At 39.3% G+C, this 16125-nt stretch overlaps 1 protein-coding gene across 8 annotated transcripts in view; it reads left to right on the top strand.

Annotated features, from left to right (window-relative positions):
- The first annotated feature begins 1554 nt into the window (after nt 1-1554).
- Nucleotides 1555-16125, top strand: part of RAPGEF2 (Rap guanine nucleotide exchange factor 2) — a 274085-nt gene continuing 259514 nt past the window's right edge. For 6 of the 8 annotated variants that reach the window (XM_063458215.1, XM_063458218.1, XM_063458220.1 and 3 more), the window contains exon 1: nt 1555-1779. In XM_063458215.1, coding sequence (XP_063314285.1) covers nt 1711-1779 — 69 coding nt within the window. In that variant the 5' untranslated portion in view covers nt 1555-1710. The remainder of the gene's footprint in view (nt 1780-16125) is intronic. The other 2 variants (XM_063458219.1, XM_063458214.1) reach the window with 1 other exon arrangement.

Genomic DNA, 16125 nt, shown 5'->3' with positions numbered 1-16125 from the left:
TTTAATACATTGGGTTAAATGTACATAGACCAACCATTCAGAGGGCAGAGTCAAATTACAGCGATGGAATCATTTGCCCCTCCATCTTTATCTTTCACTAGCCCCCATTTGTCTAAGGAACTTCTCTAATTCAAAATACATTAATATTGTTCTGCGAAGAAATTACTTCATATAAAAAGTCCTGGTTAAAATACAGAGTATAATGTATTCAATTTATTCCCAACATGAGAAAACAGAGAAAATGATTCTAAATATATCGAGGAAACAAATTCATGTTTTTACTTGAAATGATAGGTGTCATTTGTCTTTTTATGCAGCTAACCTGTTGGAGAGATAAGAACATGTAATTTATGCTTCAATGTCTACGCATCTAACATTCGAACACAAGGAAGCAATTTATTGCAAATATAGCAGCAGTAAGTGAGACGTTCTTGGTGCCTCTTCCTGTCATGACTATTTTCTTAATTAAGCACTTACAGCTCATTAAAGTACAAGATAATATAATGTTTGGTATTTCTTTCCAAGGCTACACTGCATATTGCCCTCCTAAAGGGGAGTGTGAAGGGGCATAAGATTACACAAACTAGCACGGAAAACAAAAATGACTACTGAAACATGACAGAAATTCTAGTGGGTGTAAATCCACATCCATTCTTCGCTTCCAATGCGTATGCACGTTAAATGGCCCACGGAGTCTGGAATAAGTTGTGTCAAGTTCTGCTTTTTTCCATTTTTATTGTGCGTAGCTTTACGATTTCAATGTGGGGATATTACATGAATTAAGAAACAAACTATTACAAGTACAAGTGGTTGAAAGAAGTCAAGTGGTTACCATGACATCGTACAAGTTGTACAGTAGACCTGGGCTCTTTCATCAAGGCAAATGTTAATATTATAAAAAGTAAAAAATACACGCAAGCCAAATATAAATTACATCAAAAACAAAAAAACAGGAAAAGGGCTTCCTCTTTAGTACTATGCAGCCTTGCTCTTTAGTGATGTGCCAAGTGTGACATAACATACAATTAACTATTTTTACCTTAATTTAAAAAAATTAATAAAAAATAATCTGATTTTAATGCACCACCACGATTCACTCACTGTCTACTAATTGACCCACTGTTTTGTCCCCAACCTGCCCCACAGCATCCCTGGCACAGGATGGTGCAGTACAGCGCAGTTCCTGCAGGTGGCAGCTGAGAGCCAGCAAGGATCCGTGCAAGGAGCACAGGAAGAGGAAGGAAGAGGAGGGCTGCATGTCTTACTTCCACACCCTCTTCCTGCCCTGTGTGTACCCCTCTCACTATGGCTGCAGCTCTCAGCCCCCTGTGTGTGTCTGTGGGGGGCAGCTGCCCTCCCTGCTTCCCATGAGCGAGCCCTGCCCGCTGTCTCTCAGTCACAGTGCTGGCCAGCAGGGAGCTCGGGGTCAGTGCCACTGGGTGCCAGGCTCTGCCACACAAAGCTGCGGACTACCGCCAGCCCCCGGACTACCGCCAGCCCCCGGACTACCGCCAGCCCCCGGACTACCGCCAGCCCCCGGACCACCGCCAGCCCCCGGACCACCGCCAGCCCCCGGACCACCGCCAGCCACCTCACCCCACAGCTAGGAGGACCGCTCCTGGGAGCAGAGACCGGCCCTGCTCGGGGCCCCCGGGGGCCAGGATTACTGCCAGTATCCCCCGTTGGGACCGGCTGGGGGGAGCCCGGAACATGGCGTCCTATGTGGATAACAGCTTCAGGCAGGCTGTGATGAAACCCCCGGCTGACAGGAGCCCACAGGTAAGTGGCCACTGGAAATTCATACCTATGGGCGAGTCTGTGAGCTCTGCCATTGTGTGCGCTACTGCTGTGTGTGTGCCATCCATGGCATGTCTGAGTGATCCATGACCTGTCTCAGAGTGTGTGTGTGTGTGTGTGTGTGTGTGTGTTCCTGTGTCTCATCCATGATATGTCTGTGTGTGATCCTGGGCGTCTAGCCCTGTGTGTGTGTGTGTGTTAATAATGTGCATATTGTGTGCTCAAGCAAGAGCTTTGTGTACAGTAAGGTGTGTGTGTGATACCGTAAGTCATAAAGGACACTAAATATATGTGTCATACTGTAAGTCAAGACCATTAGGTATAAAGTGTGTGATACTGTAAACCTACACTATTGTGTACACTAATGATAGTATAAACCATTATGGATACTAATATATATATATATATATATATATATATATGTGTGTGTGTGATACTGTAAGATAGATCATTGTGGATATACTAGTAATGTGAGTGTGATACTGTAAGCACTTACAATAAATCCTGTGTTTGATACTGTAAGTCTAGACAGCCTGTGAGAGCATTGTGTCTGGTAACCAGGAGTTTAGGTGGATTGTGGGGGTGTACTAGATACTCATTCAGGTGTATGTGAGAGTGTATATGCATTATGTAATTAATGTCTATTAACAGAAGTGGCAGAGGGAGACTTGCAAGATCTTGGTTGATAACAATGTTCAGTGGAAGGGTCCTCTGTGAACTCTCCCTGCTGAAAGCTCAGGTACAAAGAGATGTGTTACCAGAGTGGTAAGAATCATTATATCACAAGTATCTGTACATTTATCTTAGGTTAATGAGTGGAATAATAAAGCTATAATCTTTTTTATTTTCATACATTAAAATGAGTTGGCATTGACAGGGTACACCGATCTAAATGCCTGAAACAGATTTAGTTAACAAAATAAATTACCTGTCACAGTTTCGGGATTGTGTGTTCTGCCAGGAAAAATAGACAACCACAGTTTAGGATCAACCCAATTAGTTTTTATTTTTATTTTCTTAAAAGAGAGGCGTATTTATTTTGTGCCTTTACATTTGTGTTTTGTGTGTGAAACTTGAAATGCATGTCTGTTTTGTGTGTATGGCCATAGCTAGGAATGGGATGAGGTGTGTTGTGTATATTAAGATTTCTAGAAATCTGGTACAGACTCCATTGAACGGTGAGTGCCAGATGCCATGTTTATCTAAAGAAATGCCAGACACTCCAGCGGAGAATGACATATATAACAGATTGTACCTTCCTTTGCCAGTGACATTTCAGTACAGGTTTTATCCTGTCACTAGACCCTAGTTGTTCCTCTTTACTACTTCTCGATTTACAGGAACCTTATTGATTCATGGGTTGCACCTCTGTGTTTGTATTTAGTTATTGTTGAACATGGCTGCATTATTTAATAACACAATTGCTTCCAAATAATTTTGTCTTTACCCCCCACACTCCTTTTACATCTTTCTTTTTACTCCACATATTAAGCTGTGCATGATGTCAATAGGTTTGTGAAGTTGTTGTTTATGAAAGTTGAATTAAAATGAACACAACCTCTTGCTATATCCAGAAAGCACCACTTATGATATTACCTCAGTGGTGCTATACAAATTTAACCCCTTAAGGACCAAACTTCTGGAATAAAAGGGAATCATGACATGTCACACACGTCATGTGTCCTTAAGGGGTTAAAGCAGCACTGTCACTTTTGAGGGTCTGTGAATTTGTTTTGCAATGACCCCACAATGTGGCATGTCCACTCATATGGAGTTATTATGAAAGGGAGGATTTAGGGATAGCCTATAAATTGGCAGGAAGATACAATACCTATATATTGGGCATCTCTTTCCATCAGCTATTCTGACAAACATCTGATGAGAAATAAATGTGGACTTCCTTTGCCAGAGATTGATAATTATATTCGATATTTTTTTTTTCATGTATATCTTTGATTATTTATGAATTTCAAAGCAATTCGAATTTAGGCCTCCACTGAATATTTTTGGATATGGTTTTTAAAATGATTTAATAATAATACACACAGTATTAAACCATATTAACCCCTTAAGGACCAAACTTCTGGAATAAAAGGGAATCATGACATGTCACACATGTCATGTGTCCTTAAGGGGTTAAATATTTAATCAAAGCCATAGTCAGAGCTTTTAATAAAGAATCTGTCTATGAAAAGTTAAAAGTGACAGTTTCTTGAGTCACACCATTGGTGAAATTTGCAGCAGTTGAAGTAACTTCATTTTAAACAGGTAATTTCATTAAAGGAACGCTTCAAGAACCATAACTACTGCAGCCCGCTCCTTTAGGTTTGCTCAGCCAGTAAGTACTGCCATGATCATGCAAGGCCATGTGTAGCTTTGTGGAGCTAACTGGATTCTCCTAAAGGACAAGACCGAAACTAGAGGCTTGTTTTACCAATTACCTTGGGACACACCATCACACTCCTGGCACCATATCCATTAAACTAATGATTGTGTGATTTTTGCATTGAGTGTCCCCACTAGCAGTGTGTGAATTTATCACTGTCTTTAGTTGCCATATGTAATATTTGTGGTCGGCATCATAAAGGCTGTGATGTTAAACTAGTATTAGTGTTAGTCAGTTGTGGTGTGCCGTAAATTTTGGTAGGCCTGTAAATAAAAGTGGGCCCACCAAGTAAAGGATTTAAAAAGGGGAGAGGTGGGCGGAATGACCAGAAGGGTGCAGCCCAAGTAAGAGGGAGACAATTGGTTACAAAGGCCACTAAACTCCTCCCACAATTGCAGGCATCTGGAAAAATGGGCTGTTTATTTTTTCAGTAGTGCAAAGCGGCATTTCGTTGCTTTATCTTGAGTATTCTTTTATTTTGTTTGGTTTACAGAAATTAGAAAAAAAATTGACATGCATTTTTGGCATCACTTTAATAAATCCCTTTCCAAAAGTCTCAGGTCCCTTGTCATACAGTTGTGTATATGTGAATGGATAAAATGCAGCAGAATAAAGCATGTATTTGCCCTATGTAGCAGTCTCGGGTGGTAGTTGCTGTGAATACCACACAGCAGGCTATATACAAGCTTTTATTGTGTTACAGACCTACACACAATACAATGACCCCTACACATTAATGTGAGGCCTTGGAGTCTCATCTGAAAAAATAAGTCAGGTGTCCGATCTTTAAATAGAATTGGCTAGAACACGTCTTTCCTTTTCATTGTATTCATTAAATGGCATTTCCTGCAGCCTGGAAATCATGCTTAATGGGTGCTCCTGCATTTCTGGTCAGTCTGTCACTGCTTTGTGGGACTTGCTACTATGAATGGGAATTTGAATCTCATTTATGTAATCTTTTCCTAATCCCCATCTTTTATTGAGATAGTGTAAACAACCTCTTAATCATGGAAATGCAAAGCAAATTGTGAATGTTTTCCTATATGTTGATGTTTCATTCAACATTTTCTAGAGAAATGCTGCCCTAGTACTTTTTAACTCCCCCTTTGTAAAATTGGCTTGCGCATGTGTCTTTACTACACACACTTTTCAACTTCATGCTCCCGGGCAGCAAGGGGGTGGGGAGGGAGGGAGAGTGGGGGGTGCCCTCTCGGTGGGTATTTTAAATGAGAGGTCTAATGAAATAAATGTAAAAATTATGATTACAGCGGGAGACAATGAAAAAGGATTTGTTTAGTTAATACCACTTCACATTTATTGTCTTTTTTTTTTCTTTTTTTTAATATGTATCATTCTATAGTATTCTAAGAATTATCATATATTACGTTTTTATGATTGATAATAAATGATGATTAGAACGTGTTACCATGATTTAGATCTTTTTTTAATATTTTGATTAATTGTGTTTAGTTTTGTCCTGTTATTTAGTGCTTTGTTTAAGGCAGGGCTCGACAAATCCCAGGTGCCAGGTCACCATGGCCAACTAGCAATTTTGTCCTGGCGCCTGGGTGTTTGACAGCTCATTCAGCGGCTTCTGGTGGGGGAGCTGCTCTTTTGCTCTGCACCCTCGCGCACCTTTCTGTGATACCGGGAGCCAGAATATGACGTTACTCTTTTTTTTAGCAGGCTCCTAGATTCCAAGCAAATTTGTCAAGTAGTGCTCTATGGAAAGGGTTAAAAGGCAGTGAATTGTGTCTTTTATGTAGTTTATGGGATTTTATCCTGTGTACAGGTGGCCCTTGTAAGTTTTTGCTTTATCAGGGCTGTTAATGGTTTTTTCACATGACTATTAAAATCAGATCCTGACGTAAGTGCAGTGGGGCTTCCAAGTCACTTGCTGTAAGATGCTTACGTAAAACCCTGGCATTTATTGAGAAAATATGTTCATTGAATGAAGTCTCCTTGTAAAAGAGTAGCTTGTTCTTCAACTTCTTTGTTTTACTTAAACGTGGCCTGGAGCTGCTTTGCCTGGTTCCCAAGGGGAAAGAAGCTCAGTTATATGCCAGTGATGGAATGTTTGAGCTCTGTAGCGTGCAGCTGGGAAGGGAGCAGCACTACATTTTATTTGTATTAAAGATACATTTTCTCTTAGTTTTTGCACAATTGCGCATCATCATATCTTAATCTGGCCCTTGGTGGAGAACTGTGAATTGTGACTCTTCTATATGTATCTCTTTAGGCAGTATGTTTTCTACCTTCCACTAGAGATAACAAACAAGCTACATTCGCCTAACTTTTTATTTGATCGATGTATTCAGGTTAAGCTACAAAAGGTTATTGCTTTGATTTACCTACTTGTATAGTTTGTGTGCCATGGGCCACTTTAGAAACAGGATGTATATGGTGGTCATTAGTGTTTATTTCAACCTAGATTACTGTTATTTCTTGAAGTTATATTGTAACATGGCCGTCTTTTAAGACTGTATAGTTGATTAAAGCAGATTATCTATTTTATTGTGTTGCAAGAAGACTTTGGGTAAAATACCTTTTTCTCAAGATGGTCGGCTTTCTAGTGGTTTCACAAAAAATTAGTTCTTCCAGCATCAAAAGCCTGGCACCTCTGCTGCCCTCCAAAATGTATGTTTCCCTTCTGACAAAGTGATAAACTGTGACTTCTATGCTTGGCCCCCAGCTCTGCTGTACAAACTGACTGAATATATTATTGGCTATCTTCCTCAGTCAACTCAGCTTGTTACTTAGTGAATAAACCCATGTGTCTTTGCTGATTGACCATAAGTGAGGGTGTTAAGCAATGTAGAGGCTTATAGAGGCCTTATCTAAATTGCTATAAATTTAAAAGATGTTACCTACCCTTCAAGCTCAGAACAATTACATTATTTTATTAAAGGACCACTCTAGTGCCAGGAAAACATACTCGTTTTCCTGGCACTAGAGTGCCCTGAGGGTGCCCCCACCCTCAGGGACCCACTCCCGCCGGGCTCTGGGGGGAGGAAGGGGTTAAACTTACCTCTTTCTCCAGCGCCGGGTGGGGAGCTCTACTCCTCCTCTCCTTCTTCCTTGCGACGTCATCGGCTGAATGCGCATGCGCGGCAGGAGCCGCGCTCGCATACAGCCGGTCGCATAGGAAAGCATTTACAATGCTTTCCTATGGACGCTTGCGTGCTCTCACTGTGATTTTCACAGTGAGAAGCACGCAAGCGCCTCTAGCGGCTGTCAATGAGACAGCCACTAGAGGTTTTGGAGGCTGGATTAACCCTCAGTATAAACATAGGGTTAATCCTAGAGGGACCTTGCACCCAGACCACTTCATTAAGCTGAAGTGGTCTGGGTGCCTAGAGTGGTCCTTTAAAGCTTCATATACTATATAATCTTTTAGTCACTATTGTAAAGTTGTAAATCCCCCCCGTCCCCCCCTGTTTATTTCTATTAGGAAATACATGTTCTGGGCTGCCAGCATGCAATATTAAAAGTATTTTATATAATCCATTTTTTTTTTTTTTTTTTTTTTACATTTTCATTTTTTATTGCCATCTTTCAACATCTGTTGTTTATTATACTGATAATTATAAGAAGTGTTTATACATTTTAAACATTAATGTAAAATCATCTTTGTTATTTCTAAAGCATTTCCTGTAGTTTGGGCTGAAATCTCACTGACACTAAGTGAGGGTTAAACAATGTGATTTCACTCTCATGGTATTCAGAAGGTTAATCATTAAGTGTATCCATTGTAATTTTTTTTCCCCTTAAAAGGGCATCCGTGTTAACAAATAACAATTATAATATGGCCCATATTTTAGGTTTCTCATCACTGTCTTATTATCACAGCAGGCTTTTTAACAAGCTGTGTGAATCCCTGCTTCGAGCCTCTATTGTGTGACTGCAAAGGGTTTGTTTACTAAGGATAACAAAAAACAATTAATGGCCTGAGTTATAATCCACCAACAATGGTGTTTTTAAAGCATTACTTCAAACATTTTTCACAAAACCTTTCTTTAAATAAATTCATAATGCTCTATTGGGCATTAATCAAAGTTTCTCTAAAACGGCAATGTTTTAAATTGCAGCACTAATTGCAATAGGGACACTGCACCCTGACCACTTCAATAAGCTGAAGTGGCCTGGGTGCCTATAGTGTCCCTTTAAAAACAAAACCACAAACCTCTGTTCCTGCACCCAGACAAAGAGCTCCCCTCTGCCCAAACCTCCTCTTTTGATGTCATGGTCTGAGGGGAGGATACAGGCAGCATGAAGGGTTGGGGACATGCAGCCATTGCCTGTCACCATCGTGTGTGTGTGTGTGTGTGTCAGACATCCAATATGTACAGAACTGACATTAGTCAGATTGGGAACTCCTATTCCGGACCGTCTCATGACGCCCCAATGATGCTACTGGAGTTATACCTTTGGCAGCAAACGGGTTAAACTCTGTATATGCAGTGTTTCATAGGCACAATAACCACCTATATTGCGATGACCAACACGTTTTCTAGGTGTATGGAATTCTATTTCATTTTCCACTTCATGAAAGTTGGCCTGATTCTGAATGCACACTCTGTTCAATGTTATAGAGCTGGTGTGTTCAAGTGATAGCTGAGTAGCCTTAGTTACTCTGTCTCTCTCTCTCCTTTTTGTTTACATCTTAACAATCAAAATATCTGTAGCATTGCAGAACAGTCATGAAATTAATCAGATTTAGCAACAAAATGAAATATCAACTAGTCTTCCACTTGCTTGTTGGCCTTAGGGGGGTTTTATACACATTATGGTACGTTAGTGACTGACAGAGGAAATAGCAGGTCTTACAACCCTGTAAAGGAAGATGTAACAATAGAACTGGAATGCATTGTGCACTAAAATAGGAGATCCTAGTTTATGACTACTATTGTAAATGTATTTTGCTTTTCAAAGCAAAAAAATATTAAATTAAAAAGCTGGAATTCAGAGGCTAAGCTTTCTTGGTACAGTGTCACCTTGAAAGTGTTTGTTTGTCTTATAAGCCTAAATCTTCAGCTCTTTGTTTGTATTGATTGATGTGCAGCATTGGCACTTAAATGTATGCTTCCTGATTGGTATCACGCTTGCTTAGATTTGAAAAGCAGTAAAGTAGTTGCATGCTGGGAGTGCTTCCTAGAAAGATAGGTGCCAGACAACGGCCTTGATGGACATCCAGCATAAAAGAGACCAGGCACTATTTTACATACAGGGAAATGCAATTTTTTCACAAGGGAAGAAGGCTTACTGCTTTTTGTCCATACACCTCACTGCTTGCACTAGTGCAGACAATCCCTTAGTAAGCTGCATTAAGAGCTAACTGTCATGTAGGCTGTCGATCAAGGAAATGAGGCAAGTATGCAGAAAAAGTCCTTGTGTAAGTAGTCTGAAGCAAGGCTATGCTTCTGAGTGTGTGTTTAACTGTATTACGTCATATTACTGCAAAATCATCCTTAGTGGGTACACATTGTGGAGTGTGGACTTTCATTGTTTTATATTATGTATTAATGTATCAGATAGTTGGTGGGTCACCTATCCGGCAAAGTATTTTTGTTGCTAGTTTTAGTATTTTGACTTAGAATTTGAGCGCCAGGGCTGACCTATAGCTTTCTTCAGAATCAGATACTGTGATGGAATTAACTATTCACAATGTGGTGGTTCCTATCATCTCCCTAGTACATATTCTATTATTGATAATCATAAAGTAACTTTATCATTTAAAAGGTGTGCTTCTCTGATTCCAAAATGTGAGTTTACTGCTGCTTTACACATGATGCATACCTCCCAAGTATCTATATTTAGGAGAGACAGACCCTATTTTGGACCCAATTACTGTGTCCCTGTTTTCTAGGAGCTCCATATTGTTGGTGTGTCTAAGTGTATAACAGAGTTCCACAGCAATAATGTGTAATTAACCCACAATAAAAGTGTTTAGAATTCAGTCTTTGTACATTAGATACATTGTTGTTCTAAATGTCACCTTAGTTGTATAAATAGTTTTAGTAATACACCTAAAATGTCTCTGTAACAGCCTTGCCCCTGGCCACAGCCCCATTCACACCCCTTAAATTAATTCCAAAATGAAATATTGAGTGGTATGCACATACAAAACTAATTCAAGCGTTCTAAAGAGATAAAGATCACCTTTAACATGTTATGTATGTGTTCCTGTGTTGAGTTATGCCTTTATAACATGCTTTAGGCATCTGGGCGGATATACATTTGTTAATTTACCAATCCATGCTTACTGATTCACATGTTGGTTACATGTAGTAATCTGGATTCTGGCAGTATGGATTGGTAAATGAGACTAGAGTTAGACAACAGATGACCAGGTGTATCGATTAATATCACCCAGCTTCTCATTCTGTGTAAATGCATGCCTTTAATGTCAGTACTGTTCACAGTACACAAAGGTCTTGTGGGGCTGATCCATTTCCCTCAATGCTTGTGTTTAATTGGTAAGTGTGCTCTTATACAGGAACTCAAGTGAGTCATGAAGCAGGATTGTTGGGGAGTGAGGGGGGAGGAGCATGAATCAACAACAAAAAAAGACATTGTTTAGGTATGCTAACAAACAAGTTACTCATTTTTTGAATTTTTTTTTAACAAAAAATAAAAATTTTTTTTGTTAATGCTCACTAACCACCTGGCAAGACTGCATTGTTATGTTTACTCCTAATGCTGCCAAAAAGAAGTTTAAATTGAGAAAAACGCAGCTCTTTGAGTATTAGATTGCTATAGCACTTACCCCTAGTGTTGCCCGTGTCCCCTCCATGCTCTGATTTAATTTGTCCCAAGCAGGGCAATTATCCTCTATGGCCCTCACTGCTAATGTAATGCTTCTGAACAGAGTGACAACAGAAGTGATGGCTAACAAGTTCTCCTACTCTCCTTTTCAGTCAATAATTTAGTATAGAAATCTATGTGATTGACAGGCTGGGGAGGGACCTATTTTAAAAAAATTTTTTTCTTAGTTTGTACATTTGCTAAGAATTCTGACGAGAACCACAAAAGGTCAATGTCACAGAGACCTACGGAGGGAATAGTTAGCAGAAGGGGAGCATGATCAACACTGTCAAAGGCAGTAGAGAGGTCCGGAAGAATTTGTATGGAGTAGTGGTCTTTGGATTTAGCCAAGATCAGATCATTAGTTCCTTTAATCAGAGCAGTCTTAGGTCTTATTGTGTACATAAAAGATTTGCTGTCGGCTTGACATTCTGTCCAAAGGCACAACTTTTCTTTATGCAGATTTAACAGCGTTCTACCTCCTGTTTGAAATACATTCCAGATGACAAAGAATGCCTTGGATATTTGCATAATATTAGAGGTTCTCGCATGAGGGATGTTCATTAACTTGTCAGAACATTGGAGTAAATTCATTTAAATGTGACAGGACCATGAACATTATTTTCATTGCTGGGTATCCAGCAAGAAACCTTTTTTGTTTGAATTTTTTTTTGCCTTATTTAGTGCCAGATCGTTTCCGCAGGGCTTACTGCCTCTGCTTTTCTTTTTTTTGTTTAATTCATTTACTAATCTAGGAATATCAAATCATTTTTGTGCAAACGTTCAGTTTTGTTTATATCTAAATAAATAATAACACACATTTTTATTTTTAATGTACTTAGAGATTTTACTGATAATTCTAGGTATTATTCTTACAAAAAGTACACTTTTTTCTGTTCATTCTTTTTATTTGTTTTTTTTTTCCTGTTACAGTCAGGAGCAGGTCATGCAGTATGTTTAATGGTAACTACACTCATACATGGATGTAATTATCATTGTGGGATTAAAGGATTGTGACGATTCTAGCCCTTGCAACAGAGTCAATAATTCCTGGCTTGGTCTGAGTTTTTGTGGTGTAATTGTAGGTGTCATCCTGTGGTTTTTTTTCTTTTACACAGTTTCTGCTCTGTCTGACAACGCAAACAGTGGTTTAGACAGAATCTGGTAGGTGAGGTTTACATGGGGTGTGACTGACATGTAATTGAATACGTATAATTTTTTATATAAAAAAAAGAAGAGGCCTTAGACATTTTTTCCGTGTAGAGCATGTTGTTTTTTTTCAATACTGTTTAAGCAATGGAATGGTGGGAATTGCATTTATTCTGCACACTAACATGGTAGGCATTGCCAACATTAAGCTCTCAACTGTTAACTAAAAATAGACTATTACCAGTCTCACTGATTTCTTAAAGGACCACTCTAGGCACCCAGACCACTTCAGCTAAATGAAGTGGTCTGGGTGCCAGGTCCCTCTAGGATTAACCCTTTTTTTATTTTTATAAACATAGCAGTTTCGGAGAAACTGCTATGTTTATAAAAGGGTTAATCCAGCCTCCAAATCCTCTAGTGGCTGTCTCACTGACAGCCGCTAGAGGCGCTTGCGTGATTCTCACTGTGAAAATCACAGTGAGAGCATGCAAGCGTCCATAGGAAAGCATTGTAAATGCTTTCCTATGCGACCGGCTGAATGCGCGCGCAGCTCTTGCCGCGCATGCGCATTCAGCCGAAAAGGAGGAGGCAGAGAGGAGGAGGAGGAGAGCTCCTCGCCCTGCGCTGGAATAAAGGTTTTAAACCTTAAAAAACCTTAATAAAGGTTTTAAACCTTTCCTCATCCCAGAGCCCGGCGGGAGGGGGTCCCTGAGGGTGGGGGCACCCTCAGGGCACTATAGTGGTCCTTTAAACTACAATAAAGAAACTTATCTTAAAACTTGCAGCTTTTACATTTCTTACCACTTAGAAATAAAAAACCTGAATGTGTGCAATTATGGGTTCGCTACAAAATATATCAGACAGCCAGAAAGAAGAGAGATACAATACTTCTTCCAGCTAAAGGAAAAATCTAATTTTATCTGAATTTATGCAAAAGAGGGTGGTTAAATCAAGTAACTAGTCTTTGCTATCATTAGAATGTGGTTATTTATTAAGCTATTGATAGTTCCAGTAATGCTAATCCAGTTTAGAATGTATATTTGACTTCTAATATATTGCCATGTTAAAAGACACCAAGTTCCCTGCCTATTGAAAACTGTATTCCCTGTCCACCCACCATGACCATTTCTACTTTTAGAAGTGGTCATGGTGGTAGGAGTCTGTATGTGCAGCGTTTCTGCTTGAAACACTGTACATACTGAGAAATTTGCAATTGTGCAATTTTCATCTCTGTCACGGAAAGACTGGCAAATACAACTTCTTTGCAAAAATACGTCTGTCGTAACTTTGCACCGCACAATGGTAAATTACTAATTAGCTTTCCTGCAAGGGGAAGTATTTGTCTCCCTCCCTACCTACTTCACTTAAGCCCTTCTCTACGTCCCGTGTTATTTATTTAGTTTTTTTAAATTCGCCCTCCACTTGCTGGCTCAGAGCGTGCACATGCACACTAAATCAGAGAAACCAAGAAGCCTTTGAGTGGACCTTGCAATGGCTGTCATGATGTCAGACGGGGAGTGGAATTCTGCATTGGGAGCTTTGCCTGGATCTATATCAATGTAGCCATTGTGTTGGAGCGTAGAGTTGGTATTTGTTTTCTGTCTAGTTACTGCCCACTGGTAGTTGGTTACATTTACCCTTTTTATGGTGACTATTCCTTTGCTGAAGGTTATTAAACTTATAACTATGGGATTTCCCTGACTGTTTACTGCTTCACTTTCAGCCCTTCACTTGAATTCAAGTAAAACTGGACTTTCCAACAAGTTTTTTTTTTTTTCCTCTCCTTTTGTCGCTCTGTAATATATTTGTTTTACAATTCAAACTCCCATGCTCTTCAGTCAACCTGTACCCATTCAAAGGATGAGTTGCATGGGTGACCGTTCTATTTGAATGAGTTTTATAAAGCTGTCTTTTGGCTACCCAGAGTGTTGGCACATGCAGGACTGCTTGGAGCAGGCTCCCCTGTCCTGTGAAAAGGATGGGACATTTCAGATAGAAAATGGACAAGTGTCATTCAAATAACCTTCTCCTCTTTCCTGCTCCATGGAAGTTTGAGAGATTCTGACCTCCTGCTGACATCACATGCTCTCAGCAGACATCATTATTTATATATTATTTTTTATCAAATCTGTGACTGTGTTGAAAAGTGGTGTGATGTTTTAAGATGGCATTCTCAACTTCATAACCACCGCAGTGGAGTATGTGTTTTCTATTAATAATAATTTAGTTACTGTTACATGGTTATAAGAAAATAATCTGTTGGCAATCTGGTTTAAAACTGATTAATTTTTAGTTACACTATCACTTTAAGAAAATTGTTATTTTGCAGTTTCAGATACTCTGTTCTTGGAATGTTACTAGTTTTTTGTTGTATTGTATGTATATTGATTCTGGGGAAAGAACATGGTTTCTTCCAGGCAGCATCTTGGGAATGTCCCCCATATACATGTGATTCTCCTGTGACAGCTCTTCCTCAATACTGTCAGTGCACACTGAAACATGATCAGCAGTCTGCAAGGAAAACAGATACTCAGCCTTCTGTCACTCCTACAACACATGGTGTACATGAGCTGCAAACCAGTCATGCTGGTGCCAGAACAGAATAATTCATTATTAATACAAAGCTTGCTTTCTATATTTACGTCTTCCTATATCTTCCAGATTGCAAAATGGATTCCTGGAAAAAATCCATTGTGAAATGGTAATATAATATAACAAGTCTCCCTGTTTGTGTGATTTGTATGTTTTATTGCACGGTCTGCCCTGTAAAAATGGATATTAAAATATGCTACTTCAGCAATTTACCGGAAACGTAATAAACTGCGCATGGTCTACTTCTCTGACATTCTGTGAGGTTATTTGTCTGCGAATGGCAAATTGTTGGTCAGATTTATTGCCAATATTTGCCATCACTGGCATAAACAATACTTTCTTTGTGGGCCTGAATATGAATTGTTACAAGCTTGGAATAATTGCCCTGGGCACGATATGGGGAAAATGAATACACTTATATAGGTGCTTCAGTTGCAAGATAGTTATGACCATTACGGCACATTACATGGCCTTCATCCTATCTAAATAGTTCACAGATATACTTATATTACACCACTGCTAGGTTCTACTCCATTCAACACTGGAAGATTTGATTTCAAAAGCTGTCTGGCGAGGAATTCATAACCTGAATTTATCAGGATTAGTCAGAAGTCAAAGCGAATTTTATTTTTATAAGACTGAAAGCATAGCTGACTTATATAGCAGGCTTAAAACATTATCTATGTTCAATTCTAATGCTTTGGGTAAGGATCCAAGCTGCCTCTATTGGTTGCTCCACCATTTCCTCTCAAGCAATGCTTTATCCCAGCAATTAGAATTGTCCTGTTTGTGGTAACCCTTGTTCTGCTATATAGTGATGATCTTTGCAGGAGGTTATTGTATGGGCATTTTATTGCTGGCAACCAGATGCTGCTTACAAATTATTCATTTTTTAAACATGTATGCAAAACGTTTTAACACCTATGAGTGGCATTCAAGACGTATTCTCACACCGGCCCAAAAAATGGAAACCCATTCCCCATTTCCCAAGTATATTTTAAAAGTTTCTCTGCCAGTAGTTTGTTCTGGAGCTTTAAAATAATGTAAACGTCCCAGGAATGTCATGACTCTTAATACCCCTAACCCACAACCATTATGAATTATTGTACCCATGTTGTACAAATACTGAAGCCATTATATCTATGTTGGCTTGAGTGATGTTGGTCCAATCTATTTACCTGTTGGTTGAAACATAGCCAGGAGATATTGTATTTATTTATAAATATATTCTGCAACATTGTACAGTGGGTATGTGTACCAGCTCACTTATATAAATCACTATCCAAAGCTGTGCCACTCTTGGATTATGTTAAAGGTCTTCCTTGCTGTTTATATCAGGTGACTTTTTGAAGCATGGTTAAAGTGCCAAAGCATCATACATATAGTGTTGACTTCCC

Source organism: Pelobates fuscus, chromosome 6 (assembly GCF_036172605.1).
Source record: "Pelobates fuscus isolate aPelFus1 chromosome 6, aPelFus1.pri, whole genome shotgun sequence".
Taxonomy (NCBI): Eukaryota; Metazoa; Chordata; class Amphibia; order Anura; family Pelobatidae; genus Pelobates; species Pelobates fuscus.
Note: the sequence above shows the minus strand (reverse complement) of the source record. Positions and strands in the feature narration are given on the sequence as shown.